Source organism: Rousettus aegyptiacus, unplaced genomic scaffold, assembly GCF_014176215.1.
Source record: "Rousettus aegyptiacus isolate mRouAeg1 unplaced genomic scaffold, mRouAeg1.p scaffold_m13_p_13, whole genome shotgun sequence".
Classification (NCBI taxonomy): Eukaryota; Metazoa; Chordata; class Mammalia; order Chiroptera; family Pteropodidae; genus Rousettus; species Rousettus aegyptiacus.
The window spans coordinates 36632008-36657373 of NW_023416288.1; the positions used below are offsets into that span (position 1 = coordinate 36632008).

At 43.6% G+C, this 25366-nt stretch overlaps 1 protein-coding gene across 2 annotated transcripts in view; it reads right to left on the minus strand.

The window, feature by feature from the left end:
* The window catches only part of CPVL (carboxypeptidase vitellogenic like), a 110401-nt gene that overhangs the window by 79838 nt on the left and 5197 nt on the right, over window positions 1-25366 (minus strand). Inside the window, exons 1-3 of one of the 2 annotated variants that reach the window (XM_036230430.1) lie at window positions 19482-19604; window positions 16773-16961; window positions 9801-9919 (exon numbers count right to left, since the gene is read on the minus strand). In XM_036230430.1, coding sequence (XP_036086323.1) covers window positions 9801-9919; window positions 16773-16950 — 297 coding nt within the window. In that variant the 5' untranslated portion in view covers window positions 16951-16961; window positions 19482-19604. Of the gene's footprint in view, window positions 1-9800; window positions 9920-16772; window positions 16962-19481; window positions 19605-25366 lie in introns of those variants that run through there. The other variant, XM_016135961.2, reaches the window with a different exon arrangement.

Genomic DNA, 25366 nt, shown 5'->3' on the forward strand with positions numbered 1-25366 from the left:
GTGATTTAATAAAGGAGAGACATAAGATTGAATACTTAAAGAAGGCCTCTGGTGATGGTAACTTTGAGGTGAGACCTGAAAGGTAAGCAATTTCCTATTGATAGGCATTTATATATTTAATTTTTAAAAAGTCTCCATTAATAGCATATAGGTGTAGCAGGAACTGATGACCAAAAAGAAGGGACCACGAAATTCTAGATATAAAAGGAATCCTAAATATTCAAGCGAGAGGTCTCTCTGGCAACAGTAGCGTGTGGGCACGCAGGTCCCACAAACCAACACTTTGTGTTGGTTAAGGAGAAACTCTGGCTTTGTCTCAGAAGCCCTCTCAATTCTTCTGGTGACCCCTGGTGGCCAATTCGTAAAGTTGGACACTCTTTCCTCGGGGTTTGCTCCAGAATGAACAGCCCAGGAGGACTCAGGGTATCTACTCAGATTTCTAGACTCTCCACAGAAGGAATTTCTCGCATTAGCACATTTCATCACTTATTCACGACGATGGTGAAACATCTACCCTATGTCTCAATGGACTGTCACTTGAAGTGAAACATTTATTTGGCATTAAGAGATTCTTAGAAATACCCCGTTTCTTCCTTTCTTTTTGCTTCTAAGTGAGCATAGTGGAGACTATATGGGAACAGTAATGGAACTAAATTAGAACTAACCCTCCTGCCCGGTTGTTCTCCATGTGGACATGTCCTCCATGGATAGCATCCTCCTAGGCTCTGAGTCTCCCTTTCACCCCCAACCCCCATCGAACCATACCCACTTCCGTTCCATCCTCCCAGTTCCTCCTCTGCATGACATAGGAGAGGTAGGCTTCCACTCGGGCCTTACACATATCACTGGGGCAGTAAATTCATACACCGGGTGGGTGGAGGGCACTTAACACTTGCTAATTTCCGTATTCTCAAGTATCATGATTGTATTTCATACAGAGAACTTATTGGAGTGATCTAGGCAATCCCAGGTATCTTGACAAGTATGAGGGAAAAATTTTCTGCCAATGCCCACGGTTAGGTACATATTCTAGCCACCCCCTTTCTCCCACAGTTTGTAAGAGAAAGCAGCAACTAAACCACCAGCAGATCCAAATCAATGGTACCGCTTAAGATGAGAAGCGCAATTAGTAAATTAATTAAGGCTCCCTTCACACTTCTATATTCCGAGGCTGATCATTTGCTTGGTTTAAGTAATGTGTTCTATCTTAATTGAAGTCATTAGTACCCCAAGTAAATGTCTTGAAATTCCCCCAAGTACGTCTGAATGGACTCCCATTTTGCCATGCAGTCCCCAGTTCAGTTGATACTTCACCCGCTACACTAAACGGTGTTAATCAAAGAAGAGCTTTTTATTTAAAGCAATTGGTTTTGTAACCAGATTGTTAACTACGTACTTAATAACATTTTCATTCTACACACTGACTCCTGACTCATACAAATAACCTGCTTAAGACATTCTGTGCTTTTCAGAGGAATTTCACTTGCCGTGGTTGGCGTTGGCCACTCACGAAATTTCCTTTAGTGTGACTGCTGCCGCTGCGCCACCGTATGGGAAATAAACTTTTCCAAACCTTTTTTTTTTTTTTTTCTGTTTTGAGGCCTCCTTACATCACCCTCAAGCTCTCACTGACTCCATCAAGCTTCGAATCGTCTCGTTCGTTGAGCTCCCTCACACGCCACCAGAATCCTTCCCTTTCTCCTTCCCTTTCTCCTTCCTTTCTCTCGTCCTTTCATGAGGTAGTTATGGCTTCTCTGCTTATGCCTCTTGATAGAAAGCTGGACTTCAGAAGGACTAGGGGTGGGTGGGATGGTAGAGAAAAGTCCTGGCTTACCCTTCCTGATGCAAAGAAGAAAATGGCTAAAAACGTTAGCTCCTTTCTTCGCTATGTTAAAATTTTCATTTCTCAAGGGAAATCAGGCACATAAAGGTTTCTTCGGAGTTCAAACATACCCATAGATGGGAGGATACATAATTTTTCATTTTTAGCTACTTTCTTTTTGTTTTCTGTCACCCATCTTTTATCCTTCCAGACCCATGACGTTCTAAGTACATAGCAAAGAGAAGCTAGATAAAGTGAAAGTTCGAAGAACGCACATGACTGTGACCTCCAAATCTTTGCTCTATGACTAGCAGATTTGTAGCCATCTGCGCTAAAACATATTTTAAGAGATCTGTCCAGCCCACACACCCCCTTCTCTAAGAACTGACTCTCTTTTTACCAATAGAAAAGGCCCATTAACCACGTTTATATCACATGACCCAGCACCCTCAGCCTTAGCCAATAGGACCGAGAAAGAACACCTGACCCAAACTGGGCCGATCTCACGGTGCCCTTCTGAGAAGTGCGAGTTAAGCTCTGTTGACTGCATGGTCCAAGGACAGGTAAACTCCGAGACTATAGGGTAGCCACCTTCTGCCGAATTCCTGGAGAAGCAAAACGTGTCGATCTGCCGAGAGAGACGAACGAAGCACAGATGGGGGATCCGCTGGCTCTGGACAGAATCAGGCTGAGAAAACCTGGCTGTCGTGGCTTCCGGCTCCTTAGGCCAGACTTGGCGTCTCCCGGCAGGAGGGGAGGGTTCAGAAGAGGGTGGCTACATTGGTTAGGCTATATCAGAAGACAGAAACCACACACAGTCATTTTTTATTTTTTCTGTTTTTAAATTATTATTATTATTATTTTTTCCAGGAAACCTTGACCTTTAATTCTGTTACAAGTCTCAGTGTTTGTTCAGGCCCCCTACAGCCATGAGTGAGAGTGGAGATGAAATGTCAGGCGGGTCTGACCTCCCATCGGCTACATCCTCGGTGCTGGGCAAAGAAGAACATGTTGGGTAGACTTCCTGCGTCCACCAAAGAACAGGAAATTTTAACATAAAGAGGTATTTGTTATAATGGGAGAAAAACTATAATTATGTAAAGAGAATTCTAAAGCATACTCTGGGCCGAAGGAGAGTATCTGAGGGTAGCCAAGCTCATAAGGTGTGGATGGGGCCCTTCTCAAGGATATAGTACAAACCAGTGGAGAAGTGTGGTTGTAGCCCACTGCGTGGCCGAGAATTTCTCTGCGGTGCCTAGCTCGAAAATGGCCAGCCATCTCTGGGCAAGTAGAAAAGGCCTCCAGGGATGGCGAGCTGAGGATGGCGAGCTGAGGAAATCTTTGCTTGGAGGTTGGTACACAAGCAGAACTGCAGTGTCCACGATGGGAGGCCTGCGGGAAATCACTCCCCAGGGCGCAGGTCACGGCTGGTGAGAGGGTGGCAGAGAGAGACGAGCCTAGGCGGCCTGCTCTCTGGCAAGGCCTGAGGGTGTCCACATTGAGAGGTCCGCAGCCAGGTGGGCATCACTGGGGCAGAGCCAGGACCGTATGCGTGCTGAGGGTGTCCGTGCTCCGAGTGCCAGGGCAAGGCAGAGCATCGCTGAACGTCCCCACACGCGTGTGGCTGACAGGCTGGGCAGGAGGACCGAGAGCGAGCCGAACGCAAGGTGAGGCAACAGGAAGGGAGGCCCGCGTCTCCCCGCAGCGTCCCCCAGCACCCTCGACACCGTGTTCGCTGCAGGAACGTGTTTGAAGCTCCGTGAAAGCAGGTAAGAGGGTAGAACTGAAGCTGAGGGGCAAAAAAAGACCCCAAACCAAACTGAAAAGACAGGTAACAAAAACCTGGCACTGTAGTCACCACTCCCAAAGTTCTGGTCATCACAGATATTACAGTCGCAGCCCAAAAGTACATGCTAAGAGGCTGTCTTAGCTCTCCAATGTTGCATGACGTGTCCCCCAAACTTAGTAGCTTAAGATAACGATAACCACTCATTATCTCCTGTTTTCTGTGGCTCAGGAATTTGGGCCTACGTGGCTGGGTGGCGCTCGCTCGGGCTTCCTCAGGAGGTTGCGGCCACATTATCAGCCAGCGCTGCGGCCATCCGAAGGCTTCACTTGGGGAGGATGAACATCATCCAAGGTCGGTGCTGCCTGGAGGGTGGAGGCCTCGCTTGCTCTCCACATGGGCGTTCCCCAGCATGGCATGTGGCTTCCCTCACAATGAATGTGATCCAAGGGACCAAGGCAGAAAAGGGACTTTGTCCTTTATAATAGGTCTCGGAAGTCACACGCCATCATTTCTGCTATAATGTATTAGCCACAAAGCCCAGCCTGAATTCAATGTGGAGCATGCGTACCAGGATATGAAGATCACTGGGGACGATCTGGGAGGTTAGTTACCACAGAGGCCACAAATTCAAGGGCTCATTCACTTACTCAACCCAGACCCTGACTTGGACTTCTTGGATGTTTTTATACCTTAGGTTGCACATGTGGGCGTGACTCGTAGGCACACCAGCTAAAACTAGTGAGCTGTAGAATGTAAGACTGGGAAGTGACCTTAAAAATCAACTAGGTTTCACATCGTTATTTCTGTACGAGACAACTGAGGCCCAGAGAGCATGAATACTCTGTCCCAAGAGCAGTCAGGAACTCACACCCAGACCCAGAACCCCGGTGTCTGAATCTCTAGTTCTCCCAATTCAAGCCCACCGACTGACAAGTTGGACTGGAATCACTGTGGTGCTTGTTAGAAATATCGGTCCCTGGGCCCTCTCCAGATCTACTGGGCCCGAATCTCTGCTGGGAGGGGCTGGATGCTGAGCTGAGGAATCTGTCTTATCTGTAAAGCTCCCCAGGTATTTCTGAGGAGCAGCTGCAAGTGGGAGAGCCACTGTCCTCTTGTGCCTTTACTGTAACCTAAGAAATTCTGCCACCCAGAGGAGGGAGTGAACCTAGCACGGCTGAAGCCCAGTGGAGCCTGATCCAGGGCCTTCATCCCCAGGGTAGGCTGTCCCGCAGGCTCCCAGATACGCTTGGGGACATGCTCACCCACTCACAGAGAATGCTTTCTGCTTTGGCCCAGAAGCAGCAGAGCGTTCACTGTCCTTACACTGTATTGTGGATTTGTGGATCGCGTTAACCTAACCCCTGGCATCTGATTAAGCAGGGTCGGTACCTGCCTGATCCCGAGAGGGAGGGAACGGCTCAAATGTTGCCTTCAAGTGCCTCATGCCTTGCCCTATCCCAGGCTTGCTGACTCCTTGGTATGATGCTCAGTCGGTAGGTACTCAGACTCTAGGAATCCCAGCCATTCGAGGAACAGAGGGAGCCCTGAGTGGAGGGGCCTAGGCCTAACTCTAAACATCGCAGGTTTGGGCTCCATGACATTTGAGGTAAGAAATCTGCAGGTTTGGGCTAAATGGATCCAACCAATTACCTATATTCCTAGAGGAGGGTCGAATACTGGATGTCTTTTTCCAATGAGAAGGATTTTAATTTTAAAAACTTAATAATCTACATGCCTTTTTTATCTTCTTAAATGTGAAAAATCTCAATTTCCCTTTGTAAGTTTCTGACCCAGCATCAGTTAACCCACGTTCTGGACTGGTGTTCGGCTCCCTCTGCTCTGGAATTGCCCCATAGTTCCCGTCTTCTTTAACCCCCCAAATTGGGACTGGTTTAGTTCTGCACAGTATTTATGTTAATAATAGGAAAACTAATCGTGATAATGATTTTGATAGTAATTAAATACTACAATGGCAACTCTGCTTCTTATGCATCGGACACTAAGCTAAGGGTTCTCCCAGATGATCTCATTTGTCTCAAAACCGCGGTCAGGTAGGTGTTTCGAATTCCATTTTAAAACAAGGGAGCCAATGCTCAGAGAAGTTAAGAGAGCGTGCTCGAAGTCACACTTGGCACAAGTGGCGGAGCCAAGATTTTATGCCAGCTCGACTAACTCAAGAGCTGCACTTTTCAAGACTGGAGTCGAGTGCCTTCCACGGCTGTTTTCTCAAGATCACTACACGCTGATCAAGAACAAAGATTTCTCTGTCCCAGATATAGTGTTAAATTCCAGTTCTGCCAATTTCTTGTTAGGCAGCTTGGGGCTAATTACTTAATCTCTGTAATCCTCTTCATCTATAAAATGAGGATCTTTCTTTCCTCATGTGATTATTTGTAAGGGTTAAATTTTAAAAACGCACAGTGCTTTGCACAGAGTCGGCGTTCGGTTAACAATAGCTATCATAATTGTTACATTTTTATTGGCGTCATTATTTGTGTTATCCCTTGCAAAAATGCCTATTCATTTTTCTTGCGGATTTTATCCCCACTGCACACCAATTTCAAGTCCTAGAATCCATTATGTACTGATTTGTAATACAATAACAGGGGCGTCTGACAGAAATAACAGGAAAACAAAACTAATTTGAGAAACAGCAGCCCTGAAAAACACTCAGAGGACATTACGAATGTGGCGTCCTTCCTGGAGCCCTTATTTCTCTCCACTTTCGGTTTTTGTAAAGGGTCATTTCTCTCCTGATGACAATCTCGGCTGCTTCCCTGAGACAGGCCATGAGCTAATATTTCTGCCAAATGAAAGGGACTCTCCCTCATCCCGGTGACCACTGCTTCTCTTTCTCACATGCTTTATCTTTTTCACCCAAACTGACCCATTCCGCAATTTATAGCCCACCTGACTCGGCAGGAATGGTTGCTCTGGGGCCTCAGAGACAGGGCTCAGCAGGTAGGGCCCCGGTTAGGAGGTCTTGGAACAATCCATCCTGGCTGTCACAGGGTGACAGCTGTCGACTCTGCCTCTCTCCCTCGAAGCTTAGTCTATTTCTTCCACTAGCACACTCTGTGCTTAAGCATCTTCCTTCCGGTCATGGCAGCCTCACGTTTATGTCCAAAATGATCTCAGAATATGACTAGGGCTACAGTATTAGTCCTCCTAAAACAAAACCCAGTTAGGAGATGCATAGCTGAGTCTTTATTTAATTAAGGGGACGACCCCCAACAGTTCAGTGATTGTATAAAGCCGTGGTGGGGTGGTGGGAGGGGGGGGGGTTGGACCTCAGCATGGTAACCAGGGGAGGGTGCAGGACCTAAGCCCCTGCTCCTGACCAGCTTTATTATCCCGATGCATCGCCTACATTCTAGACAAAGGTTCCCCTGCTCAGAAGTAATCCATGGAAGACAAGACTGGGTCTTTGTTTTCATTTCATCTCTTCTCGCAACATTAATTCCTGTTTTCACTCATCTGAACCTTTACTAAAGAAGACTCAATAGGCAGAAGTCGTGGAGGAACTTACAGGTATCGCAAACAGTTACCAACGCAGAAGAGAAAGGAAGGAATGAGGTTTCTCTGGACGGGCCGGGGTGGGTTGCAGTGTGGGTGAGGTGAGGGTGAGGAGGGCAGAGAGTGCAGTGGAGGCTGAGCCCCAAGAGGCCCTGGAGGACACCAAGCAGGATTAGGAAGGTGACCCCCACAGGCGGCACTCGCCTCCTGGGTCCTGCATCCTAGTCCTCGCCCCAGGTGCGTGCTCGGGGCAGCACACCACCTCCATCTGGGTGCACCTAGTCTAGGTGTCTCTTTCCAGCACAAGGAACGTGGGCCACTTAGGAGCCAGAGACACTAAATAACAGGGTGGTGGCACCTAGGCTGGAGCGACGGTTTCTCGAGCGTGTTCTACCCGTGAATTCTACGGTTTGCTGGACTCTCCCAATTGACAAGTCAGAATCTCTGGGGGAAATCTGGAGATAATTCTTAAATACAATAAAATGTTGGAATCACTGAGAGAGAACATATTGAGAATCACTAATCTAGGCAAATTTTGCAAGTATCCATTTTGCGCAGAATAATGGCCCTCCAAAGATATGCACAGCCGAATCCCCAGAACCTGTGAATAGGTTAAGTTACATGGCAAAGGGGCGTTAGATATGCAGATGGAATTAAGTTTGTTAGTAACTGGCCTGCAAATAGGGAGGTTATCCGGGTGGGCCCAGGGTAATAGCAAGGGCCCTTCAATGCAGAAGAACGAAGCAGAAGACTCCGAGAAGGTGAAGTGACCACGGAGCCAGCCAGCGATGCGAAGTGAGAGGGATACAACCCCCTGAAGCAGGCTCGAAAACTGAGGAAGGTGTTAAACCAAGGAAAACAGGAAGCTTCTAAAAATTGCAAAAAGCAAAGAAACAGATTCTCCCCTAGAGCCTCCAAGACTGAGGCCCTGCCAACACCTTAATTTTAGCCCAGTGAGACTTGTGTCAGACTTCTGAGCTACGGAACTGCGAAATAATAAATTTGTGGTGTTTAAGCCACTAAGTTTGTGATAATTTATATAGCAGCAATAGAAAGCAAATACAAAGGAGTTCATGATAGATGAATGTACTCAATAATATTGATAGATGTGATCTCAAAAATGGTTTCTGAAAGGCATAACATTTAAGCAGCTTCCAAGAAGACAAGGAAAATTTCCACCTGTTAGAATTAGGTCATGTTGCTAGGCTTAATTTATATCAATTCTCCTTAAAACAGTTGTGCTGGCTATTTGGATGTTTTCCTGATGGCTCCTGAAGATTTGTTCTCTGCTCGGTGCCCTGGAAGGCAGACCTCTGTGGACCAGACTCCCTCGCCCTCTGGTTTCCAGTTGGGTTCCACCAATGGGAGGTACCAGCAAGACTGGAGGGGAGTCAGGTGTCCAGCTTGCTTCTGGACCACCTTGAGAGCGAGTCTCTCCTTAAATTTTGTGCTCTAGGATCTTCACTTGCCCCACTCAACAGTAACACTGAGGAAGAAATAAGAAACCCTATTTGGGTCCAAGAAAGGCTTCCCAGAGCGGGCGACAACAGCCTGATGACTAATATGGGCCCAACAAAAAGATACCCAGAATTCCTCATGCCTTCCCCCCTCCCATGACTGTGTGGTGAGCTGTATCAGAGGTCATGGTTGAGAAAGCAGAAATGAGAGGTCAAGAAAATACAACCCAACAGTACCAACAGAAGTGATTTAATTTGAAAACTACCCTGGATTAAGCAATTTATCTGGTCATTACATATGCAACACTGCTATATGCAAATCGCATGCAAATAAAAATATCACCCTCCATAGAGACAGCGTTTTCATTTGTTTTCTCTGGCTTACAAGGCAAATCCAATTTGGAAAATAAAAACAGAAAATTACCCTGTGGTGGAATAACATTTGTTTATGCATCTCAGCACTGCTACCAATACCCACCCCCATGGGCCTAAAATGATTTGTTCGTGATGAAGAACTGTGTGACCTTGAAGTAAGTTAGTTGAAGTTGCACTTGAAATAAAGTACAAGGGTATACTTACCTGTGTCTGTACGAAGTTGGGAGGGTGACGGGTCCCTCCTCCAGGAAGCCATCCTTGACTACCAGTCTTCCCCACCCCACCCCCAAAGGCCCAGATTGAGTTCAGCTCCCTTTCCTCTGTGTCCCCACAGAGTACTGCTCAATTAGTGCTACTGGCTGCATAAAAGAGTGAGTGCCGGAATATTAATTAGCCCAGCAAAATCCACAGACGAGGCAGCCAGATGAGACCACTATCAACTAAATGTATACGTGCCTGGAAATGCATTCATTACCTGTGAACTTCAGAAATCTCCCCACCCCTCCCCTCTGTCTGCCCTCCACTGCCCATCCCTGCCTCGGGTATTTTTAGAACCACGAAAAGATAGGAAGATGACTGGCAGGAAGAAGGTGGTAGGGTTAACGTTGTGAATAAGGCTGCAAGGAATTTAAAAGTTGGACCTCCCCCGCAAACATTTGTTTCCTGCCCATAAACAGGAACACTACGCAGTCACTGGCACTTATTTTTAGGGGGAGGGGGGAAATCTAAACAATTAAAAAAAAAACAAAACGCTTCGGTTGATTATAGGCTGACATTTCCAGCCTGGCACAGTACGGTCCGCTGGTGTCAGGGTCCAGGTGGGATGCTGTCACGGGCTTACCAGAGCTGGGAAGAACCAGAAGAACAGGTTGCTGTTGTAAGTCTTATTCACAGTGAGGTAGCCAGCGTAACTCTCCATCGTCATTCCTGGGTAAGGGGCCACCAAACTCAGTCGTTTCCCTAGCGAGGGAAAAATTTACCCAAAGATTAGAGAGATAACACAGGTTAGCCACATCTCCATCTCCTCCAGTCTTCTCCCAGGGGCCACGTCTGGGACAGAGTGATCAGAACGGCTACGAAGGTCTGGCAGCAGGTGCTTACTGTACCAAATCCCTAGGTGCCCTGGTCTGTTCCCCATATTCGACATAAACAATTTAGCCAAGGACGGTGACATCTTTAAGCTTTTTGGGGGGTGGTCCTAAAATATATTTTATGAGTGATAATAGAATTTTTATTCAAAGAAGAAGAAAAAAAAAATCACAAAAAAAACTGAAGTGTTCACATTGGGCCTGAAAAACCAGGGCAGGACAAAGTCACCAGAGCCCCAAAGCGGAGTTAGTTGCAAGAGAAACGTCACAGCCAAGTGGCCCTCAGCCTTGGGAGGCCCGTGCCCTCCACATTCTCCTTATCGTGGAGGCGAAAGGCCTGCTACTTCCAGAGTAGGGAGCGAAGATGGCTGGGGAGGGTGGGGAGAGGCTGGCAGAGACCTCATGGCTGCGCAGAGGCAGCCAAATAGGCCAATGGGACAGTTGTGGGGCTTTCTTATGGTATCAGGCAGACAGGGACAGGGCAGCGGAAGCGGAACCGCTCGGACAGCTAAGGCCACATGGGAAGAAATAATAATAATCGGAGCTGACGCTTAAAAGGCCACTGGACCACGGGCTTTCGTTAGGCAGCAGGTATAATTATTATTCCCGGTTCACAGATGAGAAAACTGAGGCGCAGAGAGGCGAAGTAACTCGTCCGAGGTCACGCGGCTAACAAAGGAGAGCTGGGGTTTAAACCCAGGAGGCGGGCTGCAGACTTCGCTCCTCCCCCAACTCTGCCGCACTGCCCCGCTGGAAACTAATCATAAGATATCTGTGGGAGGGGGAGCAGTGATTAGGAAAGGGGTGAAGAAGGAACAGAAATTAGGTAGCAGGATGTGGTAGGAAAGGAGAAGGGGAATATCGGGTCGAGAAGAGTCCTTTCATGGTGACAAAGCAAATATCCTCCCCTCCCCAACGAATCATTCCGGAAGAGCCACTTAAGTCTGAGACCTATTAAGGTGGAGACAGGTTAGTAGGCAGGGGTAGGCAGGGAAGCTTGATCCTTCACGCATGCCACCCACGAAAGATGGCTTCAGTGGGTGCCGGAGCCCGCAGACTCTGGAGTGCCGAGTCATTCACGTCTTACCCATGTGGCATTCAGGGGCATTACTGAGAGGGCACAATAAGCCGCAGGGAGAACAGCTGCACTCAGGGGATCAGGGCCGAGAATGAGGGACCCCGCCCCGAAAGCTGGCGGGTACACTCCCCAGCACACCACTGCTCTGCAGCTACCGTGCCTCTTTCAAAACGGATCTGTCTCCCCGAAGAGAAACCCTCGCCTCTACCACACCGTTCCTCTTCCCCAGGAGTTTGCTGATCCAAGGGCTACTATTGACCAGCTCTGTGATAAATAGACAGGGATTCAACCTCTCTGTGTTTCAGTTCCTAGGTATGAAAGATGGATGGCCTTAAGAATCCACGCATACAAAACCTGTACAAAAACGCTGGCTTGTAGGGAGCATCGCTATTGCGGATCTCTGTGAAATGCATCCGCTGACCGGGGACAAGGGGCATCTGGGATCCGAGGTGATGGTGGGGACACAAGAAGGGTGTCAGCGGGCAGTTTCCAAAGGGTCCTGCAAGGGCAGCACAATGGGAAGAGCTTGGGTTTCCAAGGCAGACAGACCTGGGTTCGCAGTCCTGACCAGGCTCCCTAGCAAGCGGCTTCACCGCTCTGAGACCCTCTTTCCTTCTACGTAAAATGTAGATGCTGTTTCCCCCACCCCTGGCTCCCCCTGTGCGGGTCAAATGAAAACTTGCAGGTGAGCCATTAGCACAAAGCTGCACATTAAAAAGAGCCCAGGCAAAGGGAGGGACGGCCCTCACCAGCCCAGGCCACCCCAAGTACAGTCTGGAAGACTTTGCCTTTATCTGGCTCGGGCCAGGTCCCTGGGGAAGACTGCTTAACCCAGCGTTTCTTCCCCTTCTCTTCCAACGAGATCTACCCTCCGTGCCAGAAAAAAGCAAAGGAAAAAGGAGAGAGAAGAATTTGAAGAAAAAGAAAGGGGTGGGGCCGGCCCCCTCCCACGGCGCGCCCCTCCCTCCAGCAGTCATTTCTTCCTTCTCCCCGTCTTCTACTCTCAATCAGCCTCCAAAAGGATCAACCTCTAGCATTGCACAGCCTTTAAAACACTTGTTTGGGGGCCATTTTTAAAATCAAGATTTAATCGACATATAACATTATATTAGTTTCAGATGTACAACCGAATGGTTTGACATTTGTACATATATTGAGAAATGATCACCACAACGTGTCTACTGCACAGTTATCATTTTTTTCCCCTTGCGATGAGAACTTTTACGATACTCCCTTAGCAGCTGTCAAATATGCAATACAGTATTGTTAACTAGTTGCCACGCTGTGCATTACATCCCGGGGACTTAACTTCTTTTTATAACTGAAAATTTATATTTAAAATGCTCTTGAAACATTTTCTACGAAACTATTCATCTCAAAATCAGAGAAACCCCCCCCCCCCCCCAAAAAAAGAAGGAGGGCTAAAAGGTGAAACTTTGAGAATGAGTGGGCTATGAATCACTGAGGGGTAAGGGAGCAGGAAAGGCTCTGAGAAAGAAGACAGAGAGAAATGAGAACGGTCAAAGTAGAGTGAGAAAATACGGAACAGAAAGAAGCTGGAGGGAACGGAACGTAGGAGAGGATGACCGCATCGCTCCGTCTGAGACCAGCACAGCCCGAGGTCAGCCGCCCTGCTCTGAAGACGACTCCGAAGCCAGCCCGCCCCTTCCCTTCCTAAGGATTCCAAGGTTGTTTCTCTGCTACCTGTACGTACTCAGGTACATTCCCTACCTTCCTTTCTAGAGCAGAGGCTTTCAGAAAGCAAGAGATTTGTCCAGTTTATCTTTGTGCCCCTGGGGACATAGCATGCTGATTTACACACTTAAGATATTCAATATGTGCTTTTAAAGAATGAATGAATGAATGAATGAGTTAGTGAACTAAAACAGGCCACACTGACAATGCACTAGAATTAGCTTATTACTACAAAAACCTTTTTAAGGCAGGCAGGCTTTATTAAGATCTTAAGAAATTTAGAAAACCTTTTTCCTGGCCCACAAAAATGTGGTTCACCCTGTTTCAAGTTTTCAATTTCCTTTAACTAAACCACACCAAAATAATCGAAAGTTCTTTCAACTAAAATGATTTTTTTTTATATTTTCAGATATTCCGTTCATCCTTCCAGAACCTATTAATGGGCTGTGGAAAATAAACCCGCAAGATGGAGAAATCTCTTTCTTCCTAGTACCATGACACAATGTTTAAAACAGTTAAAGAAAGGAAGAAGGTTTTCTTTGAAGCGATTTCACTTCCTCCTGTATTTATTGCCACCACCAGCGTTTGTAAAATCACCACATTCAAAATTATGGGAGCATGACCAAAGAAAGGCATAATCCAACTCATGAGGGTGCAATGACTTCAATTCACTAAGACTCGGTTCCCCATCGGCATAGACAAAGACACTACCAGGCCTTAACTCATAACAAATTAAGACCTAATAGCAAAATAGTCTTTAAAATTTATGAAAATGCAGTTTCTGTAAACATGCTAAAATCTGCCTCCTGTATTTGTTTTGTTTCAGAGAACAGGATTTATCCTAGCTACAGAGAAAGTAAACGTGCAATCACAATTACATAAAACTAAACTAGCTAATGGGGGATTAAAAAAATAAAATTTCCCTTGTCTTTTTGCGAATGATTGTTTATCTAAAAAGTGTTCCATTGTGATATTAAGACTCATACTCCCAGAGTTCTGACAGACTCAGTAAACACAAGAGATTTAGGGCAACAAGCTGACCATCTGTCCAGAGCTTCCTGAACTTTCAATAAGGTAGATGAATAAAACGACCCTTAATTAATGTTGTCAGGGCTACATTAGAATACCCAGATGTACCATTTTTTGGATCGGCCACTTAAAATTCCATTCGAAGATTTTTGACTGTGTCACTGAACATTGCAAAGTGACATTATATCAGATTTAATATTTTAAATGTTGTCACTCATCAGATAGTGATCTATCGGGGCTCGCATTAAGGACAGAAGATCAAACGACCTCCCTCGAAATCCTTCTTTGCTGCTGCCAATGACCACAACCGAAATGCTCATAGTCAAAGAACACAGGCATGAGAGGGAAGTGGACAGCCTCCCAGGTGGGTCTCTCTGCATTCTTTTCACTTGACCCTACCAGATACCTGATGCAGACACCTCACGGTCACTTGCACTGAATGCCTTTGTTTAAGCTGTTTTTCTCACTCAGTGCCTTTTTCAATTCACCCAAATCTTACCTAACACACTAAGGTCTGGAGCTGGTCACATAGCACAGGGATTCACACTCTAGAGTCAGCAAAATTAGGTTTTAATGCCAGCTCTGTCCCTGATGAGGTTTAAATGGCCCTGGGTAAGATACTTAATTTCTCTGGGTCTCAATTTTCTTATCTGTAAAATGGGAACGATAATTATGCATTCCTTATTGGGGTGGCTCTCTGGGGATTCAACGAGCTAGTGTGTGTGTAGAGTACAATGCCTGGCACCTATTCAGATCTAAAATTTAGATTCTACAAATATTTATTGAGTGTCTATTACACACAGGCACTGTGCTAGGTCCTAAGCATGTAATTACTGAATGCTAGCCACTTGTTATTTTTACTACTACTACTAGTACTATTTTCTCCCTGAACTATGACGACCAATGGGATAGTTTCCTTCTCAAAATTTCCAGCATGTCCATCCCAAATGTCACACTTGAGTATTTTAACGTGCACTGCCTTAGCCCTTAATCATTTCATGTCACTCCAGAAGAGCACAAGCTTCTTAAACAAAGACAAACAAATTACAGCAGGCATATCACAGAGCAGAAGTCAGAAAGTTGGGGTCCCCAACGCATCTCTTCTACTATTACCTGCATCCCCTTGGACAAGTCATGTAAGGTATTCGAGTCTCACCTGTCGATTGGTAGAGTTGGTTATAAGTATTTAATTCCTTTTCGACTCTAAACTAAATGGTTTGCTTTGATTTATTGTTAATGTACATAATCTATTTCATTGGAATCCATTTATTGAGGAAGCCAGAATGAACGCATGTGATTCAATTCAGTAGATTTGAATTAATGATATTTGGCCTCTTCGTTTATGCCTAGTGATATGAGCGCATACTAGTAGGCCACCGCCTTTAATGACTTTTCTACAGCAAGTAAAAATGATTCTTTTTTTTAAAAAAAAAACCTGACTATATTATCTGACTACGTTATCAAATATCCACTAACATACACTGACTACATTATCGAAGTTTTTCACTTTTCCTAAGAAAAGAGTCAGTGAAACACGGAACTAATATGTATTTTGGAAAAAGACATATGAACAGGACTCAAATGCACCCTTAAGATACAATAATGTTTTGGTTTTATACCAAGCAAAAACAACAATGACATCCTTTTGGCTATGAGAACATTTCAAATGAAGAAAAGGTGCTTTATTTTAAAATTCCATATGGAGTTGATAGATTTCTTTTTGATCTTTAAAATGATCATTTCCCTAAAATTTCCAGTATCGCCTCCATACTCCCATGACATCTACCAACCTGTCAGCCTCGCAGCCATTACCTCTGCCAGCCCACCTGCCACCAGGGATAAACTTTGGTTCTCTGGAACAAACCCCAGATATCATGTCTCTCATCTACTTAAAGAAAGTGCACCAGTAAGAGTTACCTACACCCCAAGCAACCTTCCCCATTCTCTTGGATCACTTCCATCAGCAAAACACATTATCTCCTTCCCCCTTAAAGACCTTTCCTGCCCCCATAACTCTCCTCAGCCTCTGCTCCATTTCCCTGGTTCTTTTTACAAACAGCCCCTCAAAATAGCTGCCTACATACTATTTTAGAGTTCAGGAGCCTACTGAGGTCCAAAAGATTAAGTGATTTATCTACACAGTGATTTACTTAAGCATGAAGAAGCATTAAGAAGAGAGGCAGGTCATGAATTTTAGTCTCTGATGATACCAGATGACACCTTTTTTCTATTAATTATAATAGCAGAAAACCTCATTTGCAAACACTTGATATTTAGGGAGCAATTTCAAGGTTATAAAGAGTTTTCACGTGCATTTGCTCATCTGATTCGTACAATATCCCTGCACCTTGGGTAGGTGGTTGCATCTCCACCTGATTAATGAGGACACCGAGGCCTCAAATGTTTGGGTAACTTGCCAGGCAAGGGGCCCTGCACAGTGGCTGTGAGCATAGCTTCTGCAGTGAGGCTGTCTGGGTGTGAATTCTGCATCTACAAGCTGGTGTCTGTGGGACTCTGATAAGTAACCATCTCTTTTTTTGCTTAGTTTCTTGTGTGTAAAAATGAGTATACCTGTCTGGGTCGTTGAGATGCTTAAACGAGTTTATGTAGAATACTTGGAACTAGTAATTGACACATAGTACGTTCTGAGGTTAGTATTAACCTTATTAAGTGCCCGGTGGTAGACAGGCGTTGTACTAATTTTATAAAGAGAAGTACAGGGACTCGACCATTAGATAAACTCATCCTGACGAGCTCTCATTTTAACTCATAACTCTGAAAATATTCAACATCAAATCACTAGTATTTGAAATAAAACAAGTGAGTAAAAATACCAGAATATACTTGGAATCCTGTAAGGTAATTGCTTAAAAAAAAAGAAAAAGTGTTGAAAGTATACCAGTGGTTTTCTGATGAAACTTACCTTCTTTGAGTTTCCCAGCTTTAATATAGGGAGTAAGAAATAATGGCTGTCCTACGTGTCCCTTATGTGGCCTGGACGTGTGGACGGTTTTGTAGAGGGTGCGAAAGAGCCCATCACCACCAGGACTGAGCATCGAAAGGACCAACAATACAGCTGTCTTCCACATGGCACCAATCATTTTCTCTAGGCCTAGGGTGAAGACAATAAAATTCCACAAATGAATCAGAAAAGTAAACATTTGCCCTTTTACATGCAAGACATTCATTTATTCAGTCCACCCAAAAAAAGTGCGTAAAGGCCCTTTGCTAAAACAGCCCCAAACCCCACTCACCCTGAAATTAACACTCTATAGTGGGGGATGGGGTGCGCTACTCAAGGGATTCTCTATGTAACTGGAGAAACAATCTCTATTTCTCAAACTGTGGTCTGGAAACTAAATTCAGTGCAGAATTAGTTAAAGCCTCAAGATAACAATGGCTATGTAACTGACCACCAATGAGTGGTAGAGAGGCAGTTTATCCACTACGAGAGGAAAGAAGATGGAGAGCCCATTTCTGGCCGAGAGAGCCTAGGAAGCCTTACCAAGGTCAGAGGTCAGACGTGAATAAAAGGTGCTAGAACTCAGACAGACAGGAGAAATGGGGGTGGCGCCACTGGTGGCCGGAGTGGCTGGAGCAAAGGCGACGCCTCAGTTGTTCATGGGCATTTCCCAGGGGGATTTAAAACAAACGAAATGATTTTCTGGTGCCCTCTGCTACCTCCTAACAAAATCAGCAGAATTTGCGTCCAAGAACAAACAAGAAAAGAGAGAGGGAGAGTCCTTCAGTTATCTTTAGATCTCTCCTCCTAGATCTGCTTGATAAATAAATTCAAGAGCTAGATCTCAAACTTTATTAACACAAAGCTTTCCAAGGCTTTTCAAATCTGATGTTTACTTAGAGTATTCATCTGGGCTCACAATAATAATGGCTTAAAATCGTATGGTGATTCGCCTAAATTGTAAATAAACATGTAAATTGTATCTACAGTGGGATTTCCCTTGTATTTTTAGCTGATGTGAATCTCTTAATAACTCAACCAGAAAAGCAAGGATTATTATTACAGGTGTTTGATAAGGAAAACTTGGCTCGAAGGAGTGCCTTATCCGAGGACAGAAAAGTGGAGAAAGCAGAACTAGACCTGGACCAGGGTCAGGGCTAGGGGAAGGCGAGTCAGGTAGAGGTGCAGGGTCGGATCTCATCTTTTTTCTAAAATTTTGACATTTTATTCATCATAGATGGGGGAGGGGGTTTAATTATGATTTTTTTTCTCAAATGGTATATTAAAATGTTATTTATCTTCATCACTAAGCTTTTTAGCACTCATAAATTTTACCCCCAAGGCAGGCGCCTCACTTACTTCACCTTAATGCTGACCCTGCTAAGTATTAGGATGCCTAAAATTACTCCACACTGCTGATGTTTGAGCATGATCCAAACTCATGGCTCTAAAGTCTAAGTGAAATACGTGAAATGAATAAATACTCTGCTCACTCAGATTTCTGGATACAAAAATAAATATGTAATTATGAAAATATAATGCCAGCTTTTGACTGTTGGGTGCTTTGAAATACCAAGCCATTACAAGATCTTAAAAACACAAAATGTGTAAAAATCTACTAACCACATGCTTATCACAACCTAATTTGGCATAATATGAAAACGTTGGTTGTAGCAAATTTAAAAAGCTTTTCAGTCACATTTCTCCAATAAGATAAAAGTTTATAATTATAATTGGTTTGAATATATAATCCTTGAAAAGTCTCTCTTGGTTAACTTAATAGAATTCGCCATACTGAATGTAAACGAGCCCAACCAAATGCAGTATGTAATGAAAAAATGTCCCTGCCTATTATTGACTATAATAAAGAACAAAATGAATTTAGAAATCGAAATCAGGTTCCCAAGAAGCTCGAGGGTAATGACCACTATGGCGCTGATAAAACATTTTTTAAACTATGTGAACTTGTTACGCTTATGTTTTAATAACAGCTACTTTCAAGGAATGCTTGAAATCAACAATTTTACTCTCTGGTTCAGGGGGAAAAAATCTGTGGTATTAAAAATACACTAGAAGAAGTTCTGCCAGCAAGGTTTTATTTTTCCTGGGGGCAGAAACAAGAAAATAATCACACCATCCAATTTCTCAATCTTCATATTGCAAACCTCCAGCCCCCTTTAATGGATGTCATTAAATTTAAATAACCAGGGTAGTTAAAGCACTTCGCTTGTAAGCAGATGTTGACTCAAAGATGTCAAAGTAAGAGGTAAAGCTGGTCTTATTTTAACTGACATATCTAATTTATAAAAGTGAGAGCTGGGTCAATTTAGTAGATCTCATTAACATTTAATCAAATGACTATTCGAGTTCTGGTTTCCCACGTAGGTAAATTAAAGCAACAATGTTTTCCATTTCACACTTTTCATTTAACAGTCAGAATTCCTGAACTGTGCTTAGCTGTCATCTCTCCTAATGAAACGAAAGCTATTATCCTGAATGGAAGTGGTTTTTACTTAACATCCTTCTCAAATGGTTTTGCTTACCCTAAGATCAGCCTGAATCTTTTTTATTTATTGAACATTTATTGAGTATTTTCTAAACTAATACACCGTGTACCAGAAACTACTGCCCATAGAAAGTGAAAGAAAAAATTGTTAACCATACACTTACTTTATCATATGTCTGTTTGAAATAATATGAAAACATTGGTGCTATTTCCAGTTCAAATATATCATATTGAAGGATTCAGGCACTGTTCTTCTTAATAAATGTTTAGAAACAGAATAAAATCTAGGCAAATACATAGCAACATTGGCAGAATCAAATAAGCTAAAGGTCAAAAGTATATGATTTGTTAAACCTATCTTATTAAATCTTAAATATTACAGTTGGAAACTATGTCCAATGTACAATTATTTATACAAATAAAGTTATTTATCACAGTGTTCTGTAGAATAATAAAAGTCAACAGTGTCAACAACTTAAGATCAGTAAGTTACTGTACATCAAAAAGATGAAATTATATATAGCAATTAATATGACTACTGATAGTTTTTGGAAAATATACTAAAATATTAGGTAAATAAAAGCAGGCTATTAAACTGGATATATGGTATTTTCTCCTTATTTAATACTTGTTAAGAATTTCTAAATTTTCTACAATAATTAATCTTATAATCACAAAAAAGTAATTTTTAGTTTGGTTTTTTAAGACAAAGTGAAGCGACTGATAGACATGGGAAAAAATGCTTGTTTCTTATTCCTCATTACTACCTGGTTATGACCTCTTGCGTTTCCTAGGAGTAAGGTTCCGTTTGTTCTTTTAGAATAGGTCCTTCCTTCTCCAACATTCTGTGAAAATGTGTCCTGATCTCCTAAAGCTATAGAACCTCAGAGACTCAAAGTATCTTTTTTCTTTGCTAAATAAGAAGGGCTCTGTATAACTGTGAGGTGTTACAATAGTAATTATTGTTATTACATTTGTATTTAATCCTGCCTTGAGAAGAATCCATAACAAATGTGCGTATAATTGGTACTAAACAAATATTTGTTGAACTGATGGATCCAAATAATGAATCAAGATATTTTAGATCTAGACGAGATAATAGATGTTCGTTTGGCCCAATTCTTTCATCTTACAGACTGGAAAACTGAAGCCAGAGAGGTAAGTAAGTGACTTGCTTAAGTGACTTGAATGTAAACAGGTCCATCCAAATGCAGTATGTAGTGAAAAAGCGTCCTTGCCTATTATTGACTATAATAAAGAACAAAATGAATTTAGAAATCGAAATTAGGTTCCCAAGAAGCTCAAGGGTAATGACCACTATGGCACTGATAAAATACTGGCGAGCAGGAAGGCCAAGCAAGCCTCAAAGCCAGGATTTGTTTATGGCTCTAAATCCAATCTGCTTTTCACGCTCTCATCTTTGATTATTACATTCACATTCAGATATTCGGACTGTTATTGAAGTCACAGATAATAACAGCCTGTAACGGTCCTAAACACTTTCATAGATCATCAGAGGATGTCATAAAATAAATAACAGAAACATTAATAAGTAAACCTTTCTTGAGAAATTTGGTTTTTAGAGACAGACCAAACTACTTCACTTCTGCCATGGCCCATTCAGGGGACATGGGGGCAAGACAGAGACGTCTGTGGGTCCCAGTCAGTGTGTGAGAACCAGTGATTAGATTTCCAGGAATTCTGAGAACCAGCTGTCCGACATGGCCATCGTCAAAAATTAAACTATATACCAGAGAGTAGGGGAGAGGGGGAAGGGGGACGGCAGACCAGGGGGGCTGGGGGGTGGGGGAAGGCCATGATTTAAATCATTTCTTCAATTAAATTAATTAATTAATTAGAAATTAAAGTACAAGAACTAACCATTAAATAGCTAATATTTTTAAAAGTCATCATCACTTCAGAATTATTTTACTGTTATCTATGCTCTAGTGCTAGTTTTTTTCTTTTTCTTTTCTTCTCTTTTGATCTGGTGGACAGATGATATAACAGTTTGCTACTGTTTAGTTCCAATTCTGTGTTCAGTCATGTTGGTAGTTTGTAATTAGCCATGGTGGGAATATTTATACCCAGGAAATCAGGAAACGTCGTGAGGGAATTCCTGCCCCCCACCCCCAAGAGTCAGTTAGTTGTTCAGCATTTACCTGCACAGGTTGGTCTCATGCTACTTGTTTGAAAAGTGAGCCAGAAAGCAGTCCCCATCAATTCACACTCCAATTCCAATCGAAATGACCAGCAGAACACACAAAGAGGGAAAATCCTGCCACGTTGTCATCTCTGTGTTGAAACAACCAATAACGTGCCTAGATACACAAGGCCTCAAGAAAAGAAACCTGCAAAACCCACCGAAAAGTGTGTGTTCTACCAACGAAAAAGAATCCAAAACAAAAACTCCAGCATGAGGATGAAAAACACAAAGCATTTCCACCAGTTCAGTCAATGTTCTCTTCTCTTCTTCTCACTTCTCCATTTTATATCATAAATTACTCCAATCAAACGATAAAAATCATTTATGTAATGTTATATCTGCAATCAAAAGTTATTTGGATTCCCATTACATATTTAACTGGCTTTAGAATCTCCCAACACAATAAAAACATTCCCCAAAACAAACTAAAACAGGCCAACTAGGAACAGACATTTTCACAAAATCTGTAATAAAAGGAAGGTACAAAAGAGTGGCTCCTCTATTTAAAAAAGACTCGGTCACCTCTCAGGATCATTCAAGCGCATCCAAAGCATTCGAATCCTTTAATGAAGGCTATTGTGCAACCCTGAATTAAATACCGACCCAAATCCCAAATCCCTCTGTTTCTCAAAAAGGATTTTCATGCAAACGAATGGTAAAAGAAAACCCTGTGTTTGAAGGATCGACTATTTATCTTTCTTACGACATCATTTTAATTTCTAAAATTGATATTTGAAGCACTCTTTCCCCAAAGAGGACACAGCACGTGACACACGAGGCAATGGGCAACCTTTTGCTGAAGTGGCACTGAGACTTAGGTGCCTATCTCCTTCCCACAGGCCAACCCTCTGGCATCAGACAGTGGCATCGGATCTTGCTAATGAATTAGGCGTCCCTATCTCTGCCACCATATCCTTGGACTCACAGGAAAGAGAGACGAACTTGAGTTGTGTGGCAGGTAGAGAGTAAAGAGAATCAGGAAGAGGAGAAAATAATATCATCTGACACTGTAATAGGAAGCTTTACCTCGAAACCTCACTCTAGCCAGAAGAAAACTTTGAGAGGGTGTGGGAAATAACAAGCAGACATGTCCCAAAATGTTAATAACAATTTTGAAATAGAAAGACTATCGCCACAATCAAAGGCATCATCACAACGATGATGATGCCAGTAACAGCTAGCAATTATCGCATGCTCCCTGTGTACAGAAACTGTGCTCATGGCTTCATATTTTTTATTTCTAACCTTTACCATGCAGGTACTATTTCCATCCCATTTTACAGTCGAGAAACTGATCCTCAGGGAATTTAAGTTACTCACCCAGGTTCACATAGCTCGTAACTGGTAGAGTAAAGAATTGGAGCCAGTCCTTACCAGTTTCCAAAGACCATTCAATTGTTACAATACTAGCATCTCCCGAAATGTGTCATGTGGGCCAGGGTCCCTCCTCCCTAATCCAGTAAGTTTGGAAATGCAACATACTATATCACCCCGGAGTTATATTGTTATATTACTGAGAAGTTCTGTTATAATGTGACAAAACTTAAACCAAGTATTTCCCAAAACAACAATATTTGATCAGGAAAGGATTTCTATTATTGTGTAATATCTAAAAATTTAATGACATACATTCTATGTCCTTTATTCATTCAATAAAATATGCTGGCAGTATAGCCTAGCCCCTCCCTGCTCCAAATGCCCTCAAAAAAAGTGTGTGGGCTAAAGGAGATCAAGAAACACATCTCTGGGTAGAGCCAGCCTTGAGCAGGTACAGGTTTTGTTAAGGGTGGAAAATTTTCAAATGACCAACTTCTGCAATCTGCTTGTTTAATGTTAACCAGGGTGTGGTTCTAGGCCATATCCTGTGCAAAGATATGCTAATGTACAACTTCTGCTTCTGTAAATCTGCCTGCTTGTTTGATGTGGTTTTAAGCTTTATAAGCTGCCTCCTCTGGAAGCTCAGGGCTGATCTCCTCTAAGCCTGCTTGGTAGAGAGTCAGTTGTCGGCTGGCTAATAAAGGCTCACAATTCATCTCAATTGGCTCCGTGGGTCTTAGATTTGATTGACCCACAACAGTCCTTACCACTGTGTTCCCAGACACACTTTGTCCTTCGCAGGTCCTGAGCAAAGACTGCTGACATAGTCAGCTGTCAAATTGCCATGGCGACTTGACGGCAGCCAGTCCAACGGACTCCCTCTTCACCGACTCATCCTTAGACCCACTCAGTGCAGGGCCAAACCTTTCGGAGGCCTCTTCCTATTGTTAGGTTGGTGGGAGAAAGCCTGGAGGCTTCCCAGCTTGCCATCGAATCCAGACAAGGGCCCACCCTAAAGCTCTGGAGCCACTGCCCTAATCCGCCACCACCCTAATCTGGATGCTTAACTGACATTCCCCATTCTATACCCTACCCCCACATAACCCTATAAAAACTACACCCTTCTGTCCCAGGGCGCACCCCCTCCTCTCGGGGCCAGAGAACCCCTCACCCGGGAGTGCTCTCCCAACAAAGACTTGCTTTTAAAACTTCTCTCAGCATGTCACGTGTCTACCTTACACCTATGTCCCCAGTCCTTTGAGTGTGTGTCTTCCTTTTGCTGCAGGTATGCTCATAAAACTAACTTTGTGTCATTACAAGTGTATTCCTGGTAGTGTTTGATCAGGTGGTTTATCATCCCCCTTGAAAGGTGTACTGAGACCAGGTAGAGAAGCTAGGGAGACCACAAAACATAGAACCAGAAATCGAGAGCTTCAAGGGCAGCTGAGGGCTCTCTAGATTATTCCGCGACAAGCAGGAAACCCTCTGCCACAGTTCCTGAATGTACAGAGATTCAACTTCCAGCCTTTACTTGGGCGACATATGTATCTGTTGTGTTGCGATCAAATTTAAGACCCAGTGAGCCAATTGAGATTAATTATGAGCCTTTATTATATTAGCCGGCTGGGGAGTGACTCTCCCCACTCGAGAATCAGCCCCGAGCCTCTAGAAGGAATAGCTTAAAAAGCCCCCAAACCCCTTCTAGCAAGCAAGCAGGTTTACAGAAGCAGAGGCTGGCCATTAACATATCTTTACACAGGATAACTACACCCTTAACATTAGCATATCTTTGCACAGAATATCTCCTAGAACTACACCCTGTTTAACATTAAACAATGGAAGCAGAAGTTGGCCATTTGAAAACTTTCCACCCTTAACATATCCTGAGCACATCACTTCATTTCTCTCTCTGGACTTCATTTTCCACATTTGCAGATTAAGGGGATTTGATGATCTCTATACTTCTCAATGGCCCCTCCCAGCTTGGAATTTCTAGGGTTCCAAAAAGTAGCCAAGGATAGGGACAAAACTGCTGTAGTCTCTGAGTCGCAGTGATGATTCCTGCAGGCTACCTCGGTGAAAGGACCTCCATGCCTGTTTTGGGCACCATGAACTCCCATCAAAGTGTTTGCAAGGCTGGAAACCTGGGAAAGGCTATTTTTTGGTCTATACTACAAGACCGGTCGGATTATATGCTTTTTGAGCATAGATTTGAAAACATATGCATCAACAAATTCTAAACCGGTGGCTTCCAATAAGTTTACTCTGAAGCAAATGTCTCAGATTTTGCAGACGCCGGCGTTCAGGTGCAAGGGTACAGTGACCTGCGAAAAGGGGCCTGGGTTTCCCATCGAATGCTGCGGTCTGCTAGTTCAGAAAATGCTTGTGCAATGGGACGAGAGGGTAACTCTCTCTCAAGGTGAGTTAACGCTACAGACACTCCGATACATAGAGGGAGAAGGAAAAAAAATGTCTTTCCAGCTGATGTGTTGACTGCTAATAATATTATTCATTAAGAAACCCAGG